Genomic DNA, 23,897 nt, shown 5'->3' with positions numbered 1-23,897 from the left:
CTATGGCATCATGCTCACTGTGTGAAAGGGGTGAGAAGGGGGTAGAAGGAAGAGAGGGACATTTGGAGTGATGGTGTTTGTCTTCCCCAGTCACCCTTATGTGTGATGGGGCCCTGCCATCCTGGGAATGGCTGAACACCTGCGCGCCCATGGGAAGCGGTGAATGAATTCCTTGTAATGCTTTGCTTGTGTGCATAGGTTTTGCTTTACCTCTTAAATGTCTTTATCTCAAGCCACTAGTTTTTCAATTCTATCCCCAGTCCTGCTGGTGGGGAGTGAGCAAGCACCTGCATGGGGCTTGATCCTGGCTGGGGCTGAACCATGGCAGAACCACAGACCACATCCTTCCTTTGCCATTGCTGTTTCTATGTGATAGCCCAATTACCTCTCAGTGTATCCATTACCCCTAAATTTATAATCTTAGATTTTTTTCTTATACTCAAAAAGAGAACTTTTTTTTTTTTTTTTGTTCTTTTATTGGTTGACCTTAAATGCAGTAAATTTTCACTCGGTAGCATCATGTTCATGATGCTTTCCTTCCTACTCTTTCTCTCTCCTGTGCCCAGCATGACAAGCAAACTTCAAGCTCACAGTTTTTAATTTTTGGTTTGCAACGAGATCAATTTGCTTACTACAGGCTGGTGTTTGTCTTTTTGGCTTGGTGTTGCTTGAGAGTGTCCTCCCAGGGCTTGTGACTCTGCCTAAGAAAAGGCTTCATCTAGGAGTAAGAGCAAGCCTTCATTCTGCAGACTGCCTGAAGGGATGGGAACTGATGGGGACAGGTAACAGGCAAATTTTATCTCCTTGCCTTACAAATAAGTGGAGGAGTCTTGTCTCAAAGAGTGTCAACACATAGTTGCTAACCTAACCAGGTACCTGCAGTAAACATGCTTTTTATACTGCCCTTTAATGGCTACATTTGACTCTTCTTGGTATGAAAAATAGATTGTAAAGCACAGGAAAAAATCCTCCGACACAAGGTCATTCTAGTAGGAAAAATCACAAATTAATTTTGCATTATTTTCAGATATCCCTGATCTTCTGCATCCAAATTTACACTGCCACCCCTCTACCTTATTCTGTGTTATTCCTATATCTATTCAGAAAACATTTATACATAAAATGCATGACCGTTCTTCATTTAGTCCATTGTGAGTTTCCACTGAATTAACCATAGCTTAACTTGTGGTATGAGGTAATAATGAGATGCAAAGTGGATGAAAGAACTCCAGAAAGGCTCTCCACATTTACTAATCCCTTGGGTTTATAGTTCATGGTGCACAGAAAAGGTCCCCACAAACACAGTTTTACAGAAACACAACCTGATTCCTTTTGCTTCTCCTCCACTACGGATGAGATTCTCTTCCCTATCTCTCACTTGTATTCTTTCTACCCTATCTCTAACACGTGTCTTTATTTTTATTCTTGGTTTGCTTCTCTTAGTCTTTATTTTCTTATTTTCTTACTCTCCCTAATCTTCCATTTTACTCTTTCCTTTAAAAGGTCAACACAATTGAATCATACTTCATTGATTGTCTTATGCAGTATATCCCTGGAATTTTTCCCCTCTTTTTGCCTAAAACCCTCCTCTTCATTCTCACTAGCTGGTTCTCTTGAAAATTATAAAAGACACAGTGTAATTGTAGAGAAGTGGACTTAGATAAATATCACCCTGAAGACATCACTTTGTCCAATGTGGTCTCCTCTATGGCCAGAATGAGAAATAAAAAGAATTCTGCAGACCCGAATTGTGCTTCTCTCCTTGGACCTCAGCATCAGCCCCATCACAAACATCCTCTGTCCAAAACACTCTTGAAAAAGAGCTTGATGGACAAAAACATTTCCTTTAAACATACTTCATTCCAAAAGGGAAAGAAAAGGAGATATTATACAAGCCTGGATATGTATCTGTCTCTCTTTTAAAGTGCTCTCTTTGCACAATCACCTGTATAGTAGCTGGAGTTTGTGGGAATGAGAATTACATGGCTTGTAGCAGGCTTGAAAAGAACAGGACTGTATTCCTGACCTTGCTCTCAAGTTCCAGATATGGAGAGATATGAATTCAGTGCATCCAGAGTCTAAAAGGGAAGTCTCTGTCATTTGCCAAATTCTTTCTGTCACCGAACCACTGTGTTGTGACCTTCCTTCACACTGTAGCTTGCAAGCTCCAAAATGCCTATGCCCAAGTTTGCTCTCTGTTCACTTTGCCTAAGCTCTGCTATGACCACTCTGAAAGTCTGTGCCTGTGAGGACAAGAGTGATCTGGGGGTTTTTCTGACAGCCCTGATAAATGCAGCCATTATTGCCAAATGCCCTAATAAATTATATTCATATTAATGTGTTCCAGACTGAGCTGGAATTTTTTCTTAATATTCCATTCTGCTGTGCTCCAGTCTATTCTAAATTCATCGAGCATGAATAATGAGGCATCTTGGGGAAAGAACCCATCACCAGATTGGAAAGATGTCTCTCTTTGTTTATCTCTGTTACACTCCCTGAAATGCGTCCCTTTGTACAACATTCTCACAGTTCCCACACCATTCCCTTGACCAGGCTGTTCACATCTTGGGAATGTAAGACCCCTTGAAGCACTAATGGAGAAAGCATTTTCCAGGAAACAGTTCTCTATTTTGTTTGAACCATCCACAAGACTACTGAGGCAATTTCTCTACTCAGAACACCACATAAATCTCTTGGTTCATGAGATATTTTCTCCTGTTTTGAAGTGTTTTGGGGAGATTAAAGGAGTGACAAGCACAGAGCAGGAAAAACAGCCCCACTTTACAGCATTATATCCACCTGTCCTCTAGCCCTCAGATAAAGCTTTTTTTCTTTAATGACATTACAAGAGATGGGACAGATTCCTCTCAAGTCTGTCATCAGATCCTTTTGAAACAAACACATTAAGTGTCAGGTGACTTTTAATCTATTCACCAAGGTTTTCTTCTTCACTACCACCACTACTTGAGTCTGGTGTCATCACCAGGGTAATCCCATGGAAGAACAGAGCAAAAGCAAAACCAGCTCCCATGCCTCTCCCCAGACAGTGCCACTTCTCATCTGGCTGGAGTGCTGATTCCTTCTCTGCCACCTTTGAATTCTGTAGCTGTTTTGGCTCATAATCAGCCCCAGGTGAGGGCAAGCCTCCAAAGCCTGCAGCCCTGCTCCTCTTGTTGGTACACGGTTTAAGTACTGGATAAGACTCTACTGTTCCCATAAAGAGTAAGTTTTTTCTACAGGGATTGTCAGTGAATGATCTTTAATGAGAGTTGCTTATGGCACTATTCATCACTGAAAGTTGTGTGGTAAGACATTATTACTACAGAGGATCAAATTTAAAAACAACAAATCATGCTTTTTCAAGGGAAAAAAAGTGAAAACTTTATTCCTAAATCAAGGAGATGAGTTCTCAGCCTCTGAGCATTAAGAAGGTGCTAGTTTTAAAGGTATGTTACAATACCATATGGAAGTACAGGGAAAGCTCAGCAGTGATTACAACAAAGTGAAGAACAGGATGGCAACAGACAAGTACAAAATATTGTCTTCAGAAATTCTTAGAAGCACAGATACTTTGCAATGGAAAGGTCGAGAAGTTGTCATTTTCCTGCTGATGTGATGACAAGGGCTCTTCATTTATTCTCTAGATAACTTGACACCATTCTGATTAAAAATAAAATGGAATAAAACCATAAGAACAATAAAATAATAATGACAGTGATAACAACAAGAAGCACCAAAGGACAGAAACAAACACAGGAATTGCTGGATGACCTTGCCCAAAGAGCTACCATCAATGGTTGAATGTTCAAGTGGTGACCGGTCACAAAGCATTTCCCTCAAGGCTCTGCACTGGGACCAAAAGCCTTGTTCCAGCTTTCATCAGTGTGTCATTGATACTGGGCTCAAGTGCACCCTCAGCACGTTCACAGGTGACAGGAAGCTGTGTGGCCATTGATGTGTTTGAGGGAAGGGATGCCATCCAGAGGCACCTGGACAGACTGAGAGAGTGGGCGCTTGTGACCCCCACCAGCCGCTCCTGCGGTTCTGTGTCCAGCTCTGGGGGCCCAGCACAAGAAACACACGGATGTGTGAGAGCAGGTCCAGAGGAGCCCCCAAAAAACAATCACAGGGCTTCAGGGTATGAAGGAAGGCTTAGAGACAAACCCATCTTCACACTGGAGAAGAGAAGCCTCTGGAGAGGCCTGCCTGAGGCCTTTCAATACATGGCAGGGGGAACTTAGAAGAAAAACAGAGATGTTTTACCAAGGCCTTGCTGGGTGTATCTTTCAGCCACAGGAAAAACTTACTACTAAAATACATTTCCTGGCAGTTAGTTCAATTCATCCCACTTGCACAGATTCATTCCCACTGTTCTTTGTAAATCTCTGCAAATGATTGATCAGATTTATCCCCTACATCACCTCCAAAACCCTGCTTATGACTTTCACTGCAGGCATAAGCCGTTTCACAATGGTTACACAAATGCATGATATATCTGATATTTCCCTTATTTACTTTCTGGGCAACTTGTCCTTAATTCTCATCTTTTTCATGTGCTCAGAGAGGATTGTGAGAAGGAATTTCTCTGCTAGATAGCATTGATTTTATTTGAGTTCTAGAAAGACAGTAATAGAAAACCCATCACTTGTGATTTTTCAAGCAGGACTGCACAAAGCCTGGCAGAGCACCTGCAGAACAGCCACACCTCTGAGAACAGGTTTAGTCTGCATGCACTGATCCTTGACAAGTGAGTAAGCCCAGCCTTCCAGGGGCACTCTGACTTACCTTGGCTGTCCACACCAGACCACTCACCAAAACTGCATAGACCAAGGCTTTGCCACAGAGGATGAGGTAAGTGAGCTTCAGAGAATTTCCATACCGCAAGTACGACTCTGCAAGTCAAACACCATTTCTGTATTCTATTTGCATCATCACCATCATCATCATCATCATCATCATCATCATCACCATGAGATGCTGGTTCTAATGAAGCTGTCATCAAATGAGAACCCTTGAAATCTTTAGCTAAGACACAGAAAGGAACTAGAGCCAAATGAGTGGCTCAGTTGGCGCCAGGAAACAGGGAATGCAACAGACCATAGTGACTCAAAGAACCAAAAGAGAAAGCAAGTCTAGGAAAGACAGAGATTGCCTTCATGCCAGGAAAGTGCTGAGTTGCCACATCTACTGATGAACTGGGCTGTTCATCCAAATCCCCTCTTAGGAATGCAAAATAGGCTGAATCACAAGATGCACATTTTTTATTTTGTCTCATTATTGTCAGTGGCCTTACAAGTGCTGCTGATGTGTCAGGAAAGTCAGAATAACACGGCTTCTACAAGTTTTATTCTTGTAGATTTTTCACTCTTAAGGGGTTGTCATAGGACTGAGATACCAGCTCTGTCTTAGCTCAGCCTTAAGATTCCTCAAGCATTAAAGAAGTTGTTGAAAAATAGGAGTGTGCAAATATGTATACAAAGAGAAAAGAAATGTAATTTTTAATATGAGTATCCTCCACATATGACAGCAGTGTAGAAGGGAATGTGACTCGGGAAGGGAAACTTGACACTAAGAAATATCATATCCTGAACCCTGATGACAGAATCACTTGGATAAGTATGGATCATTTCTTTCCTGGCCGAGTAAGAATATTCCCATTGGAGGTCAGCTTCTACGACTGGAGGAAATGATAAAGAATAAGTTCTAATCTACAGGAAGGTAACATGATTTCTTCTATTTTCAAAATGGAATCATATGGGAGAGCAAAAGCCCAAAGCAGAGCTACATATAACATGCACAAAGAACCCTCCAAAAAACTTTTCTTCCTTTTTTTGTTTTTTCATTTTTACTATCACATACAAATCACTTAGAGGAGAAAGAAGAAGCTATTCATACAGCAGATATCTCCCACACGTTGTGCTTAGTGTCAGTAAAGCTGGAATTAAAATACACACAGATAATTGCCTGAGAGAAGAGGCAAAATTCTCCTTATGTGAGAAGACACACGTACCTTCTGTGAGTGCACAGCCTGGAAGACAAAAGTGAACACAAAGTCATGTTTCTCTTCAAAGAAAACACAATACAGATTTTAGAAGTCTCAGTTTACAAAACACTGGCTAATGCATATTACTACACTAGCTGTTTTTATGGTACTGTGCAATTTACGCTACTACAGAGATTTCTCAGTGGAAAGCCTGAAGAAACTCTAGATGGGTAATGGTAATGTAGGTGCAGAGGTCCAGGAATGGGAAGAGACATATGCTAATACCGACATATTAGTTAGGCATCTATTTGTGCCAGAAGAAGACCCTGTATGGAAGATACATCTAGATGTGGTTCATATCATAACACACGCTCTTTTGATTTGTGATTTCTGTCTTATACAGCACGGTGAGAGATGTTTTTTACTCACCAGCATCACCATAGATAAATTTGTTTATTGACTGTGTTGTTCCATTGTGAAAGAAATAGGCAACACACTCAAAGCGATTCAAAGGGTTGAACCATTCCCAGGCTGGCATCCTCAGTCGGCTGGTCAGCGAGTAGGTGCTCCCATTCTGTGTGGAGGACTCATCTGTCCCCACCCCCTCGGTCCTTCTCACACCATTCACCCTCCAGGCCAGAGTCAGGTGGTCAGGGTAGAAGCCAGAGGCCAGGCACACCAGCGTGGCCTTGCTCTTCTGCTGGATCTCCTGCTTTGATGGGGAAAAGATGGCCACAGCTGGAGGTAGGATTTCATCATCCTTCCCTGAAACACAAAGCAACACAGCTCCATCACTCTGTTCTATCACAATCCCCAGAAAGGGCTCCTCTTGAGATTGTGCCTTGTTACTCCTGAAATCCCTGGCCTTTTAACAGCTGAACAATTAATGTCTCTTGGATATGACACACCAGGAAAGTGAAAGCATTTGTTTCCACTTGTTACACAGAAACATAAAGGTCTGCCCACAGAAATGCACAAGCACATGAATTTCTTGTATTGCCTCTGGCTGAAGAACACAAAGCTGCAAAGAAGCTGATGAGCAAACTGGCAGTCTGCAATGTTCCCCAGTTTTGCTGTAAGCTCTGTATTTGTAATATTGTATTAATAGATAAGGGAGTCTCTTATATGGCACAAACATCTTCAACAAACTGAATTACATTCAGAGATGTACATCTGCATGACATGGAGATGGAGTTAAGACACCATGGTCATTGCAGTGTTCAGAATTATACTCTCATGGGGCACCCTACTTGGCTCCCTATGGAAGAGAAGACCTGCAAGGAAGGAAGGAAGGAGCTGATCCTTCTCACAGTCTGAAGAACACTTGAGGCAGGTAACATGAATCTGCCAGGGACAGGTTTTGCCTTGTGCCTTAACCTAGCCATCTTTAAGAACATTAAACATGTCTTTATGTAATTTAATGTTTAGGTTATTGTAGCTGTGAGAAGCTCTGAGCCTAGGCTATACACCTTCCCAAAATGATGCAAGATTCTATACACCCACAAATCAAAGGTTGTTCCCTGTCCTAAAGTGTTTAATACCTGCTTGTAAGACCAACGAGAACAGACTTCAGTCAAAAGGATGCACAAGGCAGCTATGAGAAATTACTCAGAAGCCAGGCAGTGACCCCAAAAGCCAGGGCATTTTCCATACACTATATTAGAGTTCCTTTTTTCACTCATCTAGCATGAGAAACCCATTGGATCTGTAGAGTGCTGCTGGAAAAAGAAATGCATAGAAAAGTATGAAGCCAAAGAGAAAATTATGACTTTGGGTTGTTTTTTTATATGAAGGCACTATGAATTGTAGGTGTTGTTTCTGATCACTCTCTCCTTTGCAGAGGAAGAGAGGCAGCAGAATTAGCAGAAATTTATATCTTGCAGAGATCTTTTCCCCTAAGCCCTCATGTTTGCATTGAAATGATGCCTTAATTGTGACCAGCAGTGCTTGGTCTGCAAAGATCCCTGGGTTGCTTCTCTATGAGCTTGTACAGACTTTAGGTGACCTGGGTATTAAATAGAGATAATTCCCTAGATAGTTTAGCACTACTCTGCTTTCCATTTAGTGGGTATGTAGAGAAGTTGATTGCTTCTACTTCTCCCTTCTAGCATTTGGTATTATGATTTATTCTCCTGTTCTAAAATTATTTCTGTAAAATTCTTCAGCTCATAGCCTTAAAGGCTAATGAGTGAAGAGATGGTAACAGCAGGACACAAAAGAAAAGATTAAAACCCAGAAAAGAATACCCCACTAAAAAGAGAATAAAAAAAAAAAAAAAAGAAAAGGAAAGCAGGTAAAAAGAGAGACAGAAAGAATGATAAAACTACTAAAAGATAGAAAAAGAAAATGAGCAGTTTTGAAATGGAATAAGGAGACTAGTAAAAGCAAGAACTGTAAGAAATGTCTGATCAGCAGCCCCTTGTGTCTGGTCTTCTACACTGGTCATTTTGATTATCAATCTCTATAATACTTCTTTGGAGAATGGGTAAATAAAATTATTTTTTCCCTTCTCCCTTCATGAAGTTCCCAGAATTGAAAGACAAAGGCTGCAGACCAAAGGACTTCAAGTTCTGTGCCTGTAAATCCTACACTTCCATAATGGCACGTCTCATTTTAATAAGCAACCAATAAAGCATTAATCCTGTTCTAATTGCTGCATTTAAAATTATCATTATTAAGCTTTTAATTAATTCTTGTCCCCTAAACCAGTATCACATAGATCACAGAGATCTGACTTCTTACTTACCTATGACTGTAAGTTTTGTCCCACTGCCAAAGAACAATTGCTCATTATTCACACTGTTTTGCAGCTGCAGAAAAACCTCTCCTCTATTCCCAGATCTCTGAGCCAAGCCTGTGGGCTAACCCTCCCCTCATGTGGTACCAGCAAAAGAAGAAACACAGAGTATTCAGGTCCCCTAAAAAAATAAGTCTGTAAGGGAACAGCAGCAAAACAGCTGAGATCAACATCAGAAATACCCTGTCCAGAGCCCTTTTGCTTCAGGCTCAATCAGTTGTTGGAGCTTCTACCATTTCTTTAGAGGATATTTATCTATTGATCTAGGTGTCATATTAGAATATTAGAAAATATTTCCCATATGTAGACTGAGTAATTTCTTATTCTGAGCTAAATAACTATATTTCCTTCTATTTTTTTTCAACATTTTTAATATTTTTCCCTTCTAAAATAAATCCCTTTTTTTTACTTGCAAAATAATTTCTAATATTTAGTACAGTGTCTTGGTCTTCTCTTCCCTTTGTAGAAGTTCCTAAAAATGCCCTTTTTCCCTTTCCCTGGAAGGCTTTCCTTGGAAGAAAGTCTCTGTTTTTATTCTGCATACTCCCTTGGTGATGATTATTCAAGTTCGCTCCATAAATGACTATGGTCAATAAGGGGTCGTGTATTCATTTTCATCAGGTCAGGCACCTCAGATAAACTCTCAATTTCAAAAAATGTTCTGATCACTGATATTTTTTCCTATAGAGATTGGGTTTTACCACTTGTTATCAATTTATTCAGTAGTGGCACAACATGGTACAAATATCTGAGGCATCAATTCTTCAAACTCCAGGAGCAACACAAGGAGAAGAAGAGATCACCATCATTTACTAGCATCTGATCAGCAACTTTGTTTTCCCAGATTTGGACAGTCCAAATCCATAAATGTGGCTCAGAAAGAAACATTCCATGAGAGCTCCTCCCCTTTGAAATAAATCATATATTCTTCTTCTGTGGTTTTCAGTGGCTGTTTATAGTGAAATAGTAAGACTGTTGTCCTTAATGATCTTTTTGTATCACCATCCTGGTGAGTCTGTTCAGTGGAAAGAAACTGGCTGTGCTGTGGAGAGCTACTTACTATATAACAAGGACTTAAAAAGCTGCAGAGAGATTTTAGTAATGCTTATTATAAAGTTGAGCATTTATTTTTGCCTTCTTTTTTATAAATTAAAAATGCTAGCACACTTTTTTTTCCCAGTTATCTGAGATAACACAGTCTTTAATTTACACTGGAAAGAACCAGGTTACTTTGAGCTTGTATCATCTTGATTTTGTTTTCTAGACCCCTTCAAAATGTAAGTCAGTTCTTTCCAGAGAGATAGACAGCCTTTCACTGAGTTGTCCTTCATCATTTCTAGCCCTAGCAGAACAAGTGTTACAGACAGTAGCTATATTTTTAGGGAATAAGGATTTTTGCATGTGTTAATATATTAAGACAACTTCTTTTATGTTATGCATACATTTTTTCATCCATTCCTTCTCCTAATTCTTTCTAGGGACATATTTTTCTCCACTGAAAATGCATTCATTCAGATCTCCAAAATGAAAGGTGTACCCCTACCTAGAGGACCCAGCTTATTATATTCTCTGAAGAGACTGGGTTACCAGCACACCAGGTGAACAACAGTTTAATAATGAAAGGGGGGATAATAATGAAATTCTCTAAAGCAAAGACATGGCATTTGAAGTGAATTACAAGAAAAAAACCAAAAATTCTTACCCATTACTGTAAGTTTTGTGCCACTGCCGAAAGACAAACCTGAGTTGTACACAGTGACAAAGGGATGTATCATAAGATAAGAGAATGGATGCACTGCAGAAGGCTTACTATAAGCAGAATCTAAGAAATAATTTATTCATTTGGAATTCCAAACATCACTCGATCTCTGTCTAAAGGGGTTTGACAGAAAACCATCTTGAAATCAGTTGTATAATCTGTAGAATTCACAGACGCATTTCCCAGATTTTATACTTTGTCTACATTTCACCCCAAATTGTTTCTGACACCTTTCTCCAATCTCCATATTACGTCATTGATTTTATCTGATATTCTCATTTTGCACATCTTGAAAACAATCAGACACACCCAAAGGCTGTCACTGTCTGGGACTAGAACACTACAACTAGAATTTCCTCACTGTCAGTCTTGTGTTCCAAGCATTGTGATGCCTTCTTTTCTGTAGTTTTTGAAGTTAATAACCAAATTATACTTGCTTTGTGGTTTTCATAGTCAAATGCATGTGGTTCACCTTTGGCAGTGAACTAAAACAAATCTCTTTGTTTTCCCTTCCGTGGAGTCCAGCTGTCTTGAATAGTCTTTCAGGATCCTGTTCACTTTTCTGACAAGTTAAAATAATCCACACAAGGAGAGCCCAGAAGAATCAGCTCTGTGGTCCCAGATGAACCCTTCAGGGCCATTAGGAAGAACTCCAGTGAGACAGAGGGGAGAAGGACTAGAGGCAACCTTTGTTCTCACAGGCATGAGGCAGTCCACAGATATTGGAGGCTTATTAAGACAGAGAACCCAAACACATTTTATGTAGTGCCTCTGAGAGACACCTGCTACGTGTCAGAATTCCAACACTTGTACCACATCAAGAAAGAACCAGTTTGTCATCTCTTGCAAATATTGGTGCATCAGGAAACAATAATAATCCCAGCTTTGCACGCTCAATAGGCTTTAGGTAAATCTGCAGTCAGTTTGATTTGCTGAAAATTAATTTCAGTATCTCAGAATATGCTAGCTTGCTTCACAGAGAGGGCAGGCTCAGTTCTCAGCTGATGAAAATAGGTCCCAGCATACAAGGTCTGTTAAGAGAAACCAAGGCAGAGCACACCTGCTCTGCTGTATAATCCTCTGCAGCTGCCTTAACACGCTCTGCCACAAGGCTCCTGCACCAAAGGGTTTTTGTAAAGGCTTCCTGGGGAATGTATCATCGTGGATCCCCCTGTCCCCACAATGATACAACCTGGTACAAAAACAATCCCACCCATGACTCCACCCCCTGTTCCACTAGGAATGATTGCCCTGAGTACCTGCACTGGTTTGGACTGTGGTAGAGCTAATTTCTTTCCCAGCAGCTACTGTGGGGTTCTGTTTTGGGCTTGTTCTGCAAATGCTGTTGACAGGATAGAAGTGTTTTTGTTATTGCCGAGCAGAGCTTGCACAGCATTCAAGAGCTTTTCTGCTTCTCCTACCACCATGCTGGCAAGGCAACTGGTGGTGGTGCCTGGGAGGAGGGACAGCAGGGACAGCTGATCCCAGCTGATCCAAGGGATGGTCCATATCCTATGGCATCATGCTCACTGTGTGAAAGGGGTGAGAAGGGGGTAGAAGGAAGAGAGGGACATTTGGAGTGATGGTGTTTGTCTTCCCCAGTCACCCTTATGTGTGATGGGGCCCTGCCATCCTGGGAATGGCTGAACACCTGCGCGCCCATGGGAAGCGGTGAATGAATTCCTTGTAATGCTTTGCTTGTGTGCATAGGTTTTGCTTTACCTCTTAAATGTCTTTATCTCAAGCCACTAGTTTTTCAATTCTATCCCCAGTCCTGCTGGTGGGGAGTGAGCAAGCACCTGCATGGGGCTTGATCCTGGCTGGGGCTGAACCATGGCAGAACCACAGACCACATCCTTCCTTTGCCATTGCTGTTTCTATGTGATAGCCCAATTACCTCTCAGTGTATCCATTACCCCTAAATTTATAATCTTAGATTTTTTTCTTATACTCAAAAAGAGAACTTTTTTTTTTTTTTGTTCTTTTATTGGTTGACCTTAAATGCAGTAAATTTTCACTCGGTAGCATCATGTTCATGATGCTTTCCTTCCTACTCTTTCTCTCTTCTGTGCCCAGCATGACAAGCAAACTTCAAGCTCACAGTTTTTAATTTTTGGTTTGCAACGAGATCAATTTGCTTACTACAGGCTGGTGTTTGTCTTTTTGGCTTGGTGTTGCTTGAGAGTGTCCTCCCAGGGCTTGTGACTCTGCCTAAGAAAAGGCTTCATCTAGGAGTAAGAGCAAGCCTTCATTCTGCAGACTGCCTGAAGGGATGGGAACTGATGGGGACAGGTAACAGGCAAATTTTATCTCCTTGCCTTACAAATAAGTCGAGCAGTCTTGTCTCAAAGAGTGTCAACACATAGTTGTTGTCTAACAGCATACAACATCACAGTCTAACCAGGTACCTGCAGTAGACCTGTTGTTCTTTAATGCCTTTGTTTGAGTCTGTCTTGATATGAAATATAGACTGTAAAGCACAGGACAAAATCCTTCAAAACAAAGTCATTCTACTAGGAAAAATCACAAATTAATTTTTCTATTATTTTCAGATATCAGGGTAGAGCCCATAATTTCTGATACGGCCTGTTTAGCTGGGAAGAGCTGTTAGTGTCCCAGAGAAGGGAATGAGAAACATTGACTAAGGTGTAACATGTAGGACAAAGAGATGGGACTACAGAACAGAAGGTATTGGACAAGTCATCTTGGAATGCCCCTCAGTTTTCCTCTCTTCTACAACAGTGAATGGAGAACTTAAGTCACTAATTAAGTCTGTTTATACAGAATATTTGTTTGTATATATTGGATTCTTTCAGAAAATACATTTAGGATTTTTTGGCTGTCACTGCCTAAATAATAAAACTAATAGTGGAATATTATTCTCCTGCCATGGTCTTAGTCTGCCAGTGATCTCAACAGTATTTATTTAGATTTGTTCTAGAGACACTAGGAAGCTTTCCATATACATCCAGTGCTTTTGACCACAACCCCATTAAGTTAAGCAACAGCTCTTCTTCAGGGCATATCTGTACGCTGAAGATATGATGGTGGAAGGAGGGACCTGATGACCTGATAAATAATTTGGCTTTGAAGACAGATTATTAATCAAAAACAAATTGCTTCACTGCTCTCTCTCCCCTTCAAAACATCCTGGGTCTATTGCCCCAACTTCTACCTAGTCTTCTTTCTCCTCTTCCTCTCCCCTTCTCCTGACAACCTCACATTTTTCAAAGACTCCATCTCTCACCCAGAGAAGGTGGGGATTTTATCTTAGTGTTCAACCACGTTGCTACACCGTGTGATCGCTCGCAGCACAAAAATACGTAGCTTCGTCCTTGGATGTCAAGTTCTTGATTGTCATCAGAGCGTAATAACTACTCTCTCTGGTTACTTCAAACTTGGCCTCACTGTAACCATGCTCGTAAGAGTTACGACTCCATGTACTACTGCTGACTATTAACTTCAAACCATGTCTTGGAGGCTGCTGATACCAGAACATATAGGCAAGGTTACTATAGCAGGAGATGTTCAAAGAGTCTCCAGCTCTTTGAAGGATTTTTTCTGGCAACTGTTCAATGTAGAGTGCAACCCCAAAACCTGCATTAACAAGAGATAACAAGAGAGAGTGAGGAGTAGGAGTACAGCTAATGGCCAGAGGTGTCCTCACCCAACCCTAGCCCTGCATGGCCTGGATGAGAGCCCTGCTGCAGACAGATCTGTTGTCTCTCACCAGATAAAAGAGCAAGTACAACAGCCAGCATGGCCCTCCAGCTCTCCCAGGACAGTGTGCTCCTGCTCACTGTGAGATGAGTTTAGAGACCGATGCTCCTCCTCTTGCTCTGTCTGTCAAGCTTGGGCAGGGAAGAGAGAAGAGACTGTCCAGCTTTGATGCTTTCTTTGGTGAGCCAGTAAAAGCAAAGCTAAATATTCACGTGCCTCCAAGTTCTGCTTTAGCTTTTCCACAAGACAGTGTTCTGAACTCCTGACACAAATGTGAAATTTCTCGCAGACCACATTATGTTGCTAGCTGAATGCTGAACTGTCATTCCTTGACTGAGAGGGTCTGGGTGCTGGAGGTCAGACAGGAACCTAGGATCAGTGGATTCACTTTTTGACCCATTTATATCAGTGGATATAACTTGGGCCATCCTTGCAGAATGATTTCCAGCAGAAGTATGCCTGTATTGTTTCATTCTGAAGAGTTGTTCTAAACATCCCATGGTATCTCACAACTCGTACCTTGTTAGTCAGAAGCAAAGGTGATTGCTCAAGATATCAAAAGCACAAAAATTGTGTTCAATCGTATCTTAATTTCTTCAGTTTTCCAGCCAGGGATGCATATTCCCTGGCAGATAATCTTCCTGAGAGCCCTAATCCACTTTTACAAAAAGCAAGACATCTCTGCCAGCTGTTTTTTCTCAAAGCGAATATCATAGTTAAACATAAATTTCCTGAACGCTCTGTTTGCCTTTGTCTGCCACTCTTTGTCTGCCAGATACATTCTAGTCAGCCTATTCCACATATAGAACATATTCTATTCTATTCTATTCTATTCTATTCTATTCTATTCTATTCTATTCTATTCTGTTCTGTTCTGTTCTGTTCTGTTCTGTTCTGTTCTATTTATAGCACCTATGCCACTCTCCATTCTTTTCTGAATATATAAGATACAAAATTATTATTGCAACTGCTTCTTTTCTCCCTAGTGCTTTTAATGAAACAAACACATTTAATTCCAATGACCTTCAGGAATCCTGATATTGCATCTTCCAAAAACTGCTGGGTACTTCTGAGATTTTCTCTTTCTCCCTTTTCCTCTTTTTCTCACATTTTTCTTTTTAAGGGCTTGTCTGTTCACTGAAAAGACAGGACTGTGGAAGGAGGAATCTGGTTAATGATCAGAATAAATGTGAGGACAAGGAATGGGACAGGAAGAAGAGTAGCTGTTTCATGAGAAATTTCTGGCCAAAGAAGTACTGCATGGGAGAAAAATGTCCCTTAGAGCTGGAAGAAGAAACTGTAACCACAGAATTCACAATGGCAATGAACCTAGAGATCTCTGTGGTTTCCTATTACTGTTTGGAAATTGCACAGCTGTGAGCACTCAATAGCCATGTCATTAAACTGCTGTATGTTGAAGGTAACTGATAAGTTTATCACAAGGCCTAAAAATTGCATTTGCCATTCAAAACTAAAAATGCTCAGGAGTTGAGAAATTGAAAGGATCAATTCAATTCCTCTGTTGTATTACCAGAGCTGAAAAGGTAGTTTGCAGTGCTTATGAAAAAGGTCTGAACTAGGATTGTAACGTGATTTTCAGGAACAGGTAACTTACTAAAACAGAATTTTAAACAAACAAACAAACAAACAAACAAACAAATTCAAAAAAAATCCAATGTGACCACCATAGTGTTTATATTCCTTCATGATTCCACCATGAACTAGGTTTCCTGAAACTTTCACAGGGCATTTGGATCAGCAGTAATAATTCTATAATTCCAGACATCATCAGCATGAACATGTTTTACAAAGATGATCTCTACAAAAAGATCAGAGGCTGGAGAAAAGAAAGGAACTCCGTATGACTCTGCTATGTGAGAGACAACACTTTCCCAGTGCTTCCCTGATGTTTGTCTGTGGCCTGACATGGACAGGGAGGAGATCATGGACCTGAGGGTGTTCTGAGGAGGAGAGGAGTGCTCCTTGAGAGCAAGGAGTGGCATATTATGTTTGCTGATGAGCAGTCCCTGAAGTCAGGAGAATATTGGCTACAAGGGTGTCACACATCTGGATTACCCTAGCCCAGAACAGTTTACTTTCTTTCAGAGCACAGGTATATTTATGTAACATGGCTGATCAGGAGACGTGGATTCCAGCGTGAAACTGAGTGATCCATCTTGGCACTGCAGGAGTCTCCCAGCAATGTTGGTGACATGGAGTATGAGGATCTTTTACAGGGCATGCTCCCAGCTGATTCCTGCTGCTTGCATTTACCAGCTATTCTTATCACCCCCCACTCATTTTTTTTTGCTGTGATCACACAGTGTGTGTCACTTCAGCATATCCATATCCAGCTTTGCCACATCCTGGAGCAGCACAGTACATTTGCTACCTGTGATAGCCAAGTGCTTCATATGCCATGCCCTCCACATGAGCACGAGACAATCGGTTCATGCTCAGTGGTAGGTACGCAGACTGTCAGGGCCACAGCCTAAAAACAGAACCCAAAATACACAGGTGTATAGCCACACTTGCTTAAAAACACTTTTTTGCTCTTTTATGTGCTGTTTGCCTTCCTTTGGAGAAAAGGTAACTCCTAAGTTATGCAATAAAAACAGAAGCATGGACAGGCAATAGCAGGTGAGGGAACCCTAATAATACCCTGCCTTCAGTTTTCCCAGGTCCATCATATAAGAGCAATCAGTTCATCAAAAGTTCAAGTCTGCAAGCAATGAAGACAGAGGCACAATGGGAGGAAATTTCTGCCTTCAGCTGTTCACCACAAGTAACAGCAGCTCTTTGTGGTTTCTTTTCTCTGCCTATGAGGTTTTGCCCTGAAGGGAGGGATGCCTGGGTCCAGCTCAGAACTGTATGCATTCCTGTGGCAGGGAAGAAAGGGATCCTGCAATTAAGAAGTGTGTGAAGAAGGCAAATAAAATGCTGTAGTGCACACTGTTGCTTGTAAAGATGCCAAGGGACTGTTCTTCTACAATGCGAGGTATGCCTGGTCCCCTGGGCATGTTTTTTTCTTCACAGTTACTGGTCCCATCATCCTCAGTCCATAATCAGGGGCTGAGCTCTCCTCACACACCAATCAGTTTCTCATTGAGCACCTCAGTTCTGTGTGGATTGTGACTATATGGAAGAACTTGGAAATCTCTGGCAGCTTTGTACTTTTTTCCTGGTGCAGTGGGGATGTCTGTGTAGAACTAGTTGCATGGAACATGACTGTGCTTCTGTAGTACTAATCATCAGAAATATCTGCTGCCTTATCTAACCATAACCATATCCAACCATTCCTCAATTCTTTATGCTGATCTATGGGTTTCTATGTCTGAAGGTCTTTGCCTTTGAAGACAGAGGCTGCTGCAGAGATATGTCTCTCTCCACTTCAAAACATCCTGGGTCTATTGCCCCAACTTCTACCTAGTCTTCTTTCTCCTCTTCCTCTCCCCCTCTCCTGACAGCCTCACAATTTTCAAAGACTCCATCTCTCACCCAGAGAAGGTGGGGATTTTATCTTAGTGTTCAACCACGTTGCTACACCGTGTGATCGCTCGCAGCACAAAAATACGTAGCTTCGTCCTTGGATGTCAAGTTCTTGATTTTCATCAGAGCGTAATAACTACTCTCTCTGGTTACTTCAAACTTGGCCTCACTGTAACCATGCTCGTAAGAGTTATGCCTCCATGAAGTACTACTAACTATTAACTTCAAACCATGTCTTGGAGGCTGCTGATACCAGAACATATAGGCAAGGTTGCTGTAATTCTGGTAGCAGGAGATGTTCAAAGAGTCTCCAGCTCTTTGAAGGATTTTTTCTGGCAACTGTTCAATGTAGAGTGCAACCCCAAAACCTGCATTAACAAGAGATAACAAGAGAGAGTGAGGAGTAGGAGTACAGCTAATGGCCAGAGGTGTCCTCACCCAACCCTAGCCCTGCATGGCCTGGATGAGAGCCCTGCTGCAGACAGATCTGTTGTCTCTCACCAGATAAAAGAGCAAGTACAACAGCCAGCATGGCCCTCCAGCTCTCCCAGGACAGTGTGCTCCTGCTCACTGTGAGATGAGTTTAGAGACCGATGCTCCTCCTCTTGCTCTGTCTGTCAAGCTTGGGCAGGGAAGAGAGAAGAGACTGTCCAGCTTTGATGCTTTCTTTGGTGAGCCAGTAAAAGCAAAGCTAAATATTCACGTGCCTCCAAGTTCTGCTTTAGCTTTTCCACAAGACAGTGTTCTGAACTCCTGACACAAATGTGAAATTTCTCGCAGACCACATTATGTTGCTAGCTGAATGCTGAACTGTCATTCCTTGACTGAGAGGGTCTGGGTGCTGGAGGTCAGACAGGAACCTAGGATCAGTGGATTCACTTTTTGACCCATTTATATCAGTGGATATAACTTGGGCCATCCTTGCAGAATGATTTCCAGCAGAAGTATGCCTGTATTGTTTCATTCTGAAGAGTTGTTCTAAACATCCCATGGTATCTCACAACTCGTACCTTGTTAGTCAGAAGCAAAGGTGATTGCTCAAGATATCAAAAGCACAAAAATTGTGTTCAATCGTATCTTAATTTCTTCAGTTTTCCAGCCAGGGATGCATATTCCCTGGCAGATAATCTTCCTGAGAGCCCTAATCCACTTTTACAAAAAGCAAGACATCTCTGCCAGCTGTTTTTTCTCAAAGCGAATATCATAGTTAAACATAAATTTCCTGAACGCTCTGTTTGCCTTTGTCTGCCACTCTTTGTCTGCCAGATACATTCTAGTCAGCCTATTCCACATATAGAACATATTCTATTCTATTCTATTCTATTCTATTCTATTCTATTCTGTTCTGTTCTGTTCTGTTCTATTTATAGCACCTATGCCACTCTCCATTCTTTTCTGAATATATAAGATACAAAATTATTATTGCAACTGCTTCTTTTCTCCCTAGTGCTTTTAATGAAACACATTTAATTCCAACGACCTTCAGTAATCCTGATATTGCATCTTCCAAAAGCTGTGGGATACTTTTGAGATTTTCTCTTTTTCTTCACATTTTGTTGTTATCCCCTATTCCATATTTTCCTGATGCTCTAGAGAGATTTATATCTTTCCTTGGCCTCTAGATATTTATATAGAAAGCATGTCCTTTCTGTGAGCCTGGCAATATTGTACTTTCCTGGGGCTTGAGGCTTAGTTCCTGAATCTTCCAGGATTCAGAGCAGTGGAAATCTCAGTGTGTGTAGTTAATGTTCCCTGTCTCATTTTTTAAATCCTTCTTTTTAAAGGAGTTAACAGAAATTACCTGAGAAGCTATAGCTTCTTCCCAGTAAGGAATGAAAATGCATTTTACATGATGTATAAAAGTTTTGTGTAATCTCCAGTGTCATGGACACTTCACATCTAAGAAATAGAGGTTTGGCCACTTCTTGGGTTTTCTCAGGAGATATTATTCCTTTCCTTTGCTGTCATGAGATTGAGTCCTGTGCTGAAGATATTACAGTTTTGGTGACTTGTCAAGGAATTGTATATGATATTGGCCTTTTTGGTTTCTGAATTACTTTCCATAACTTTTACATTTTTCTTTGAATTGTTATCAAAGTCAATACATCAGTTAGTCAAAGTAAATTTGAAGACATTTCATATACTTCCACATCCTTTTATATTTCAATATGGAGTATTCTTTGATCCATATTTTTAGCTTTTACTCCACACAAACTTTACCTCTCTTTATGAAGGGTTTATTTTGATTTTACTTTTTCTTCATTTGATTTTTTTGACATTTTTCCCTTTCGTCTTACTTCTAGCATGGGACACTTTTAGATACTTCCATGGACCCTGCTGAGACAGTTTCATAGGACACTGCTGCTTTGATCGATGTCCCAAAATGTATGGCTTTTGCATGAAGATAGTACAGGATTTTCAGTTTGATTATTGTCTGTCATACCAAATCTTTCAACACTTTCCTTTTTTCCCAGTAGTAATCAGACCTTAAATCCTTGAGGGAGAGACTTGATGGGAAATGAAACAGATTCTGGAGACTGTGGGAATTAATTCTGAGGTTGTTCTGTGTAAGAACTTTGAGACAAGGCCAAATCATTTCAGTGCAGCTGGGCTACACCTTCATCTCTAATCACTTCTTTTAGAATTTATTTCTCATTCCAGGATGAAGATTTTTATTCTGATTAGCTTTTCTGTCTCAGGAAACAAAATACTATTGCAGACTCTCCAAAGGAAGGAAGTATCTGGAAGATGTAACACAGGACCTCTAGTGTGTCTCTTGGGAATTGCTTAATACATTACTGCCTTTTGTAGAGTCGCTAAATTGACAACCCTTTCATTTTTCAGTTTAAAATGTCTAATTCTTTCAGTCTATTTTCTTTTAAGATTAAAGATTAAACAAGGGAAAACAAAAAAATACCAAGATAAAGGCAGGCATGGTCAGTCTTCCCAAGTAAGACCCTGAATACTGTACTTGGGGAAGAACAGATGAAGAAAGGTGGAGTTATAAAATAGGCCGCTCACAGATAAACAGGATGCTGGTGAGTATGCTTGTACTGTCTATGCTTTGAACTGGCTTAGCTCAGTGTAATCCCGGTTTTACTAAGTTCCATTTCTAAGTATTTACCTGAGGGAGGAACTGTCTATTCTATGTACATGTGTTTTGTGTCTGGACATCTAAGGGCTAGGAACTGGAGTCACACTGCAGGCACCAGCAGCTGGAGAGACCAGAGAACTTAAGCAGCAGACACTGGAGTAGAGCCACAGGCAAGAGGAGGGGGCAGGGAGCTGTGTTCCCCATGCTGGCAGCTGGGGAGACGGAGGTGGTTTGTGTGTGTGATCACTAGTGAACATGAAGCCAGACTACCTAGCAAGTAAGTGAGGTGACCTGGGCTCCAGGTGTGTGTCTCTGGCAAGAACCATGAGAGGTGACACCCAGAGGGAGCAGGGTAGGCCCAGGCATTTTTTGTAGAGGGAGCTGGGTGAGAGGTGTGCATGTGTGCGTGTGTGCGTGTGTGCGTGTGTGCGTGTGTGTGTGTGTGTGGACATAAGGGTGACTGGAGTGGGCTGCAGCATTTGGGGGCTCAGAGGACCAAGGGCCGGCACATGTGGTGACTGGGATCCAGCGACAGCCACTGGACTCAGTGTCTAAGCATGGAAACCTGTGGAAAGCTTGCACACTGTACATGTGTGTACATATATTTCCCACTATTGAACCCTTGTCTAGAACCCTGATTTCCCACTGTGAACCCTGGCCAGAGAGGGACAAAAGATGAGGCATTCAGTGCTGTTTCTGTGAGTGCATCTGTGTTGATCTATGTGTTCAGCTGTGTATATATGTATGTATGCTTGGTATTTACCTGTATAAATACTGGCGGGACATTCTCATTCTTACTGCCAGCTGGGCCAGGGGGCCTGGAGCTTGGCAACCTCCCCTCTGTCAGCCCAGCCTAACAGTGAGCTTTGCAGGAGATCTCCTCCCTAAGAAGAGTTATGACAATGAAGAAAGGGCTGAGGTACACTGCCCACATGGAAAAGAACCAAGGGAATAAGGAAAAGAATCCTACTGAAGAGTGTTTAACACAAACCTGGGAAAAGAAACTACTGGCTTAGAAGGGGTTTGGAATCCAGGGTGCTGGATTTGGAAACTAATGTCATGAAAGAGAGCATCAGGCAAAGGTGGTCTTCCCTGTCCCAAATGATAGAGAAAAATGTCTGTTGCAATGAGAGGAAGGCACTGACAACCCATTATTAGACCTACATGTAGGCTTAGAGCGTAAGGTCTGGACTAGGACTGCATCCAAGTCAGTGGTGACTGTGAACATCAGACAGCTCTTTAGTTTTAGGGGATTTAAGGCATCTCAGGCCAGTTCTTTTCAGTAGTCTGCACTAGTACAGGAAGGTTCTCTACGGCCAATTCTTTGCAGACAATTATTAGAGAAATCCTTCCTCCTGAGGCTTGTCATCCCTTGCCCAGTCAGACTCATGCTGCTCCTTTACAGCTCTCACCTCCAACCAGTCCAGTCGAATTCTATTTCTAATGGAAGCAGCTTGTCTGCTTGTTTGGTGAAAGTTCCTTTTCCTCATCCATACTATTTCACTGTGCCAGCATTGCTGGCTGCCACCTCTAAACTTCTTCCCAAGTTTTTCAGACCATCTGACTTTCCACATTACTACCTTTACAATTTCCCCAGACTTCCTTTGTCTTCCTTTTTGTTTCCCAAACTCTCCATCCCATATTTTTGTAGCAAAGTCAGCTTCTAGGTTTAGAGATGTTAAAATTGCCCAGTTTGTATAGGCCTGGGGTACACAGACCCTCCAGGGAAGGTTCTTCAGGCTGCTCTCTTGCAGATCATGTGCTGGATGAGAGAGGTTAAATAAATACTTTCAAATCTGATGTCCCCCATCTGCTATGTCCTTTCATGGTCCTTCCTCTCTGGTCCAGGCATTTGCTGAAGATTACTGGGACACAGTCTGTTTCTTGTCTCAAAGTCTGAGGTTTTATATTCACATCTGGTTCAATGTGGGACTGCTGTTTTTAGGATTTTCATACTCTTCTTCCTAGTACCATGCTCTTTTCTTACTTTTTATTCCCTCAGTACCTATGGCCACAGTCATCCTAAACCCCTTCCCAGTTCCTGAGCTCAGGCACTCTGAAAGAAGTCATAACTTTCTTTTTTCACCCTCCCAAAAATTAACAAAAACCAGAACAGCTGCAAGATAGTGAAGAAATCAGAGAAAACATGAAGGCTCTGCAGAATTGGACACTGCTGGACACTGGATGTTAAAGCAAATTGTAAGAAACCCCATGTGAAATATTTTTGACAGTACTAGAACAGTGTTCTCCAAAAATTCTTAATTGTACACCCCTATCAGTAAAGTACTTTTAAACACATGGGCCCAGTATGCATATATTTAGTAGCTGATAATTAGATACGTGTAACACTAAAGTTCTAATGTTTCCACCTCACACCTCAGTGAATAGTCTTGCGCCTCACTTGGAAGACTCCAGGAACATAAGACAGCAGACTGTCGCTGTATATGGACTACAGATGCAAAGTCTAGAAGATGAACAGCCCTTAGCAAAACACTCTCCTGGTCCCCCAGCAAAAAAAGGAGTTGATGCTCCCAGTCTTTAGTGTGCCTGTGCAGGAACACTTCACTGGCAGGAGACATTTGGGAAGAGAGGAGCAATTGTTCCTCCATCACGAAGCTCTGTGAGATCACAAAAATACAGAATATTCTGAGTTGGAAGGGACCCACTATGTCCAACTCATAAGTGAATGGCTCATACAGGGATCAAACCCATGACTGAGATGTAAAAGATATAAGCTCAGAAATGTCATGTTTTATGCTCATGGGAAGCTTGACCTCTGCCAGCCCCTAGTCTCAGCAGGTTTCTCTTTCCCAGGATCTTGTGTGGACAAATGTATATCCTTTATCTAAGTCCAGTGTTGATACAGCTGACCAAAATACTTGAACTAGGAACATGGAGTTCCAGAAAAACAAGCTGCCATTGCTTGTCCATTGATAATACCTAACACAGCTGCCCCTCAGTCACCAGTCCTCCTCCTTCCTGTGCCCCTGGAGCCACCATCTTTCTATTGCAGCATCACTGCATGAAATGAGAAACTTGTTTACAGCAATGGACG

General features: G+C 41.5%; 1 gene segment (V, D, J or C); it reads right to left on the bottom strand.

Moving 5' to 3' along the window:
• Positions 1-3,361: 3,361 nt before the first annotated feature.
• The window catches only part of LOC102109901 (T-cell receptor beta-2 chain C region-like), a 28,449-nt gene continuing 7,913 nt past the window's right edge, over positions 3,362-23,897 (bottom strand). The window contains 6 exon segments of the C gene segment in view: positions 3,362-3,660; positions 4,786-4,892; positions 6,011-6,028; positions 6,413-6,748; positions 10,483-10,521; positions 23,509-23,517. Coding sequence covers positions 3,634-3,660; positions 4,786-4,892; positions 6,011-6,028; positions 6,413-6,748; positions 10,483-10,521; positions 23,509-23,517 — 536 coding nt within the window.

The sequence above is a fragment of the Pseudopodoces humilis genome, chromosome 2 (assembly GCF_049639895.1).
Source record: "Pseudopodoces humilis isolate 2021_Gansu_Grassland_sample_001 chromosome 2, ASM4963989v1, whole genome shotgun sequence".
NCBI classification, from domain to species: Eukaryota; Metazoa; Chordata; class Aves; order Passeriformes; family Paridae; genus Pseudopodoces; species Pseudopodoces humilis.
Note: the sequence above shows the minus strand (reverse complement) of the source record. Positions and strands in the feature narration are given on the sequence as shown.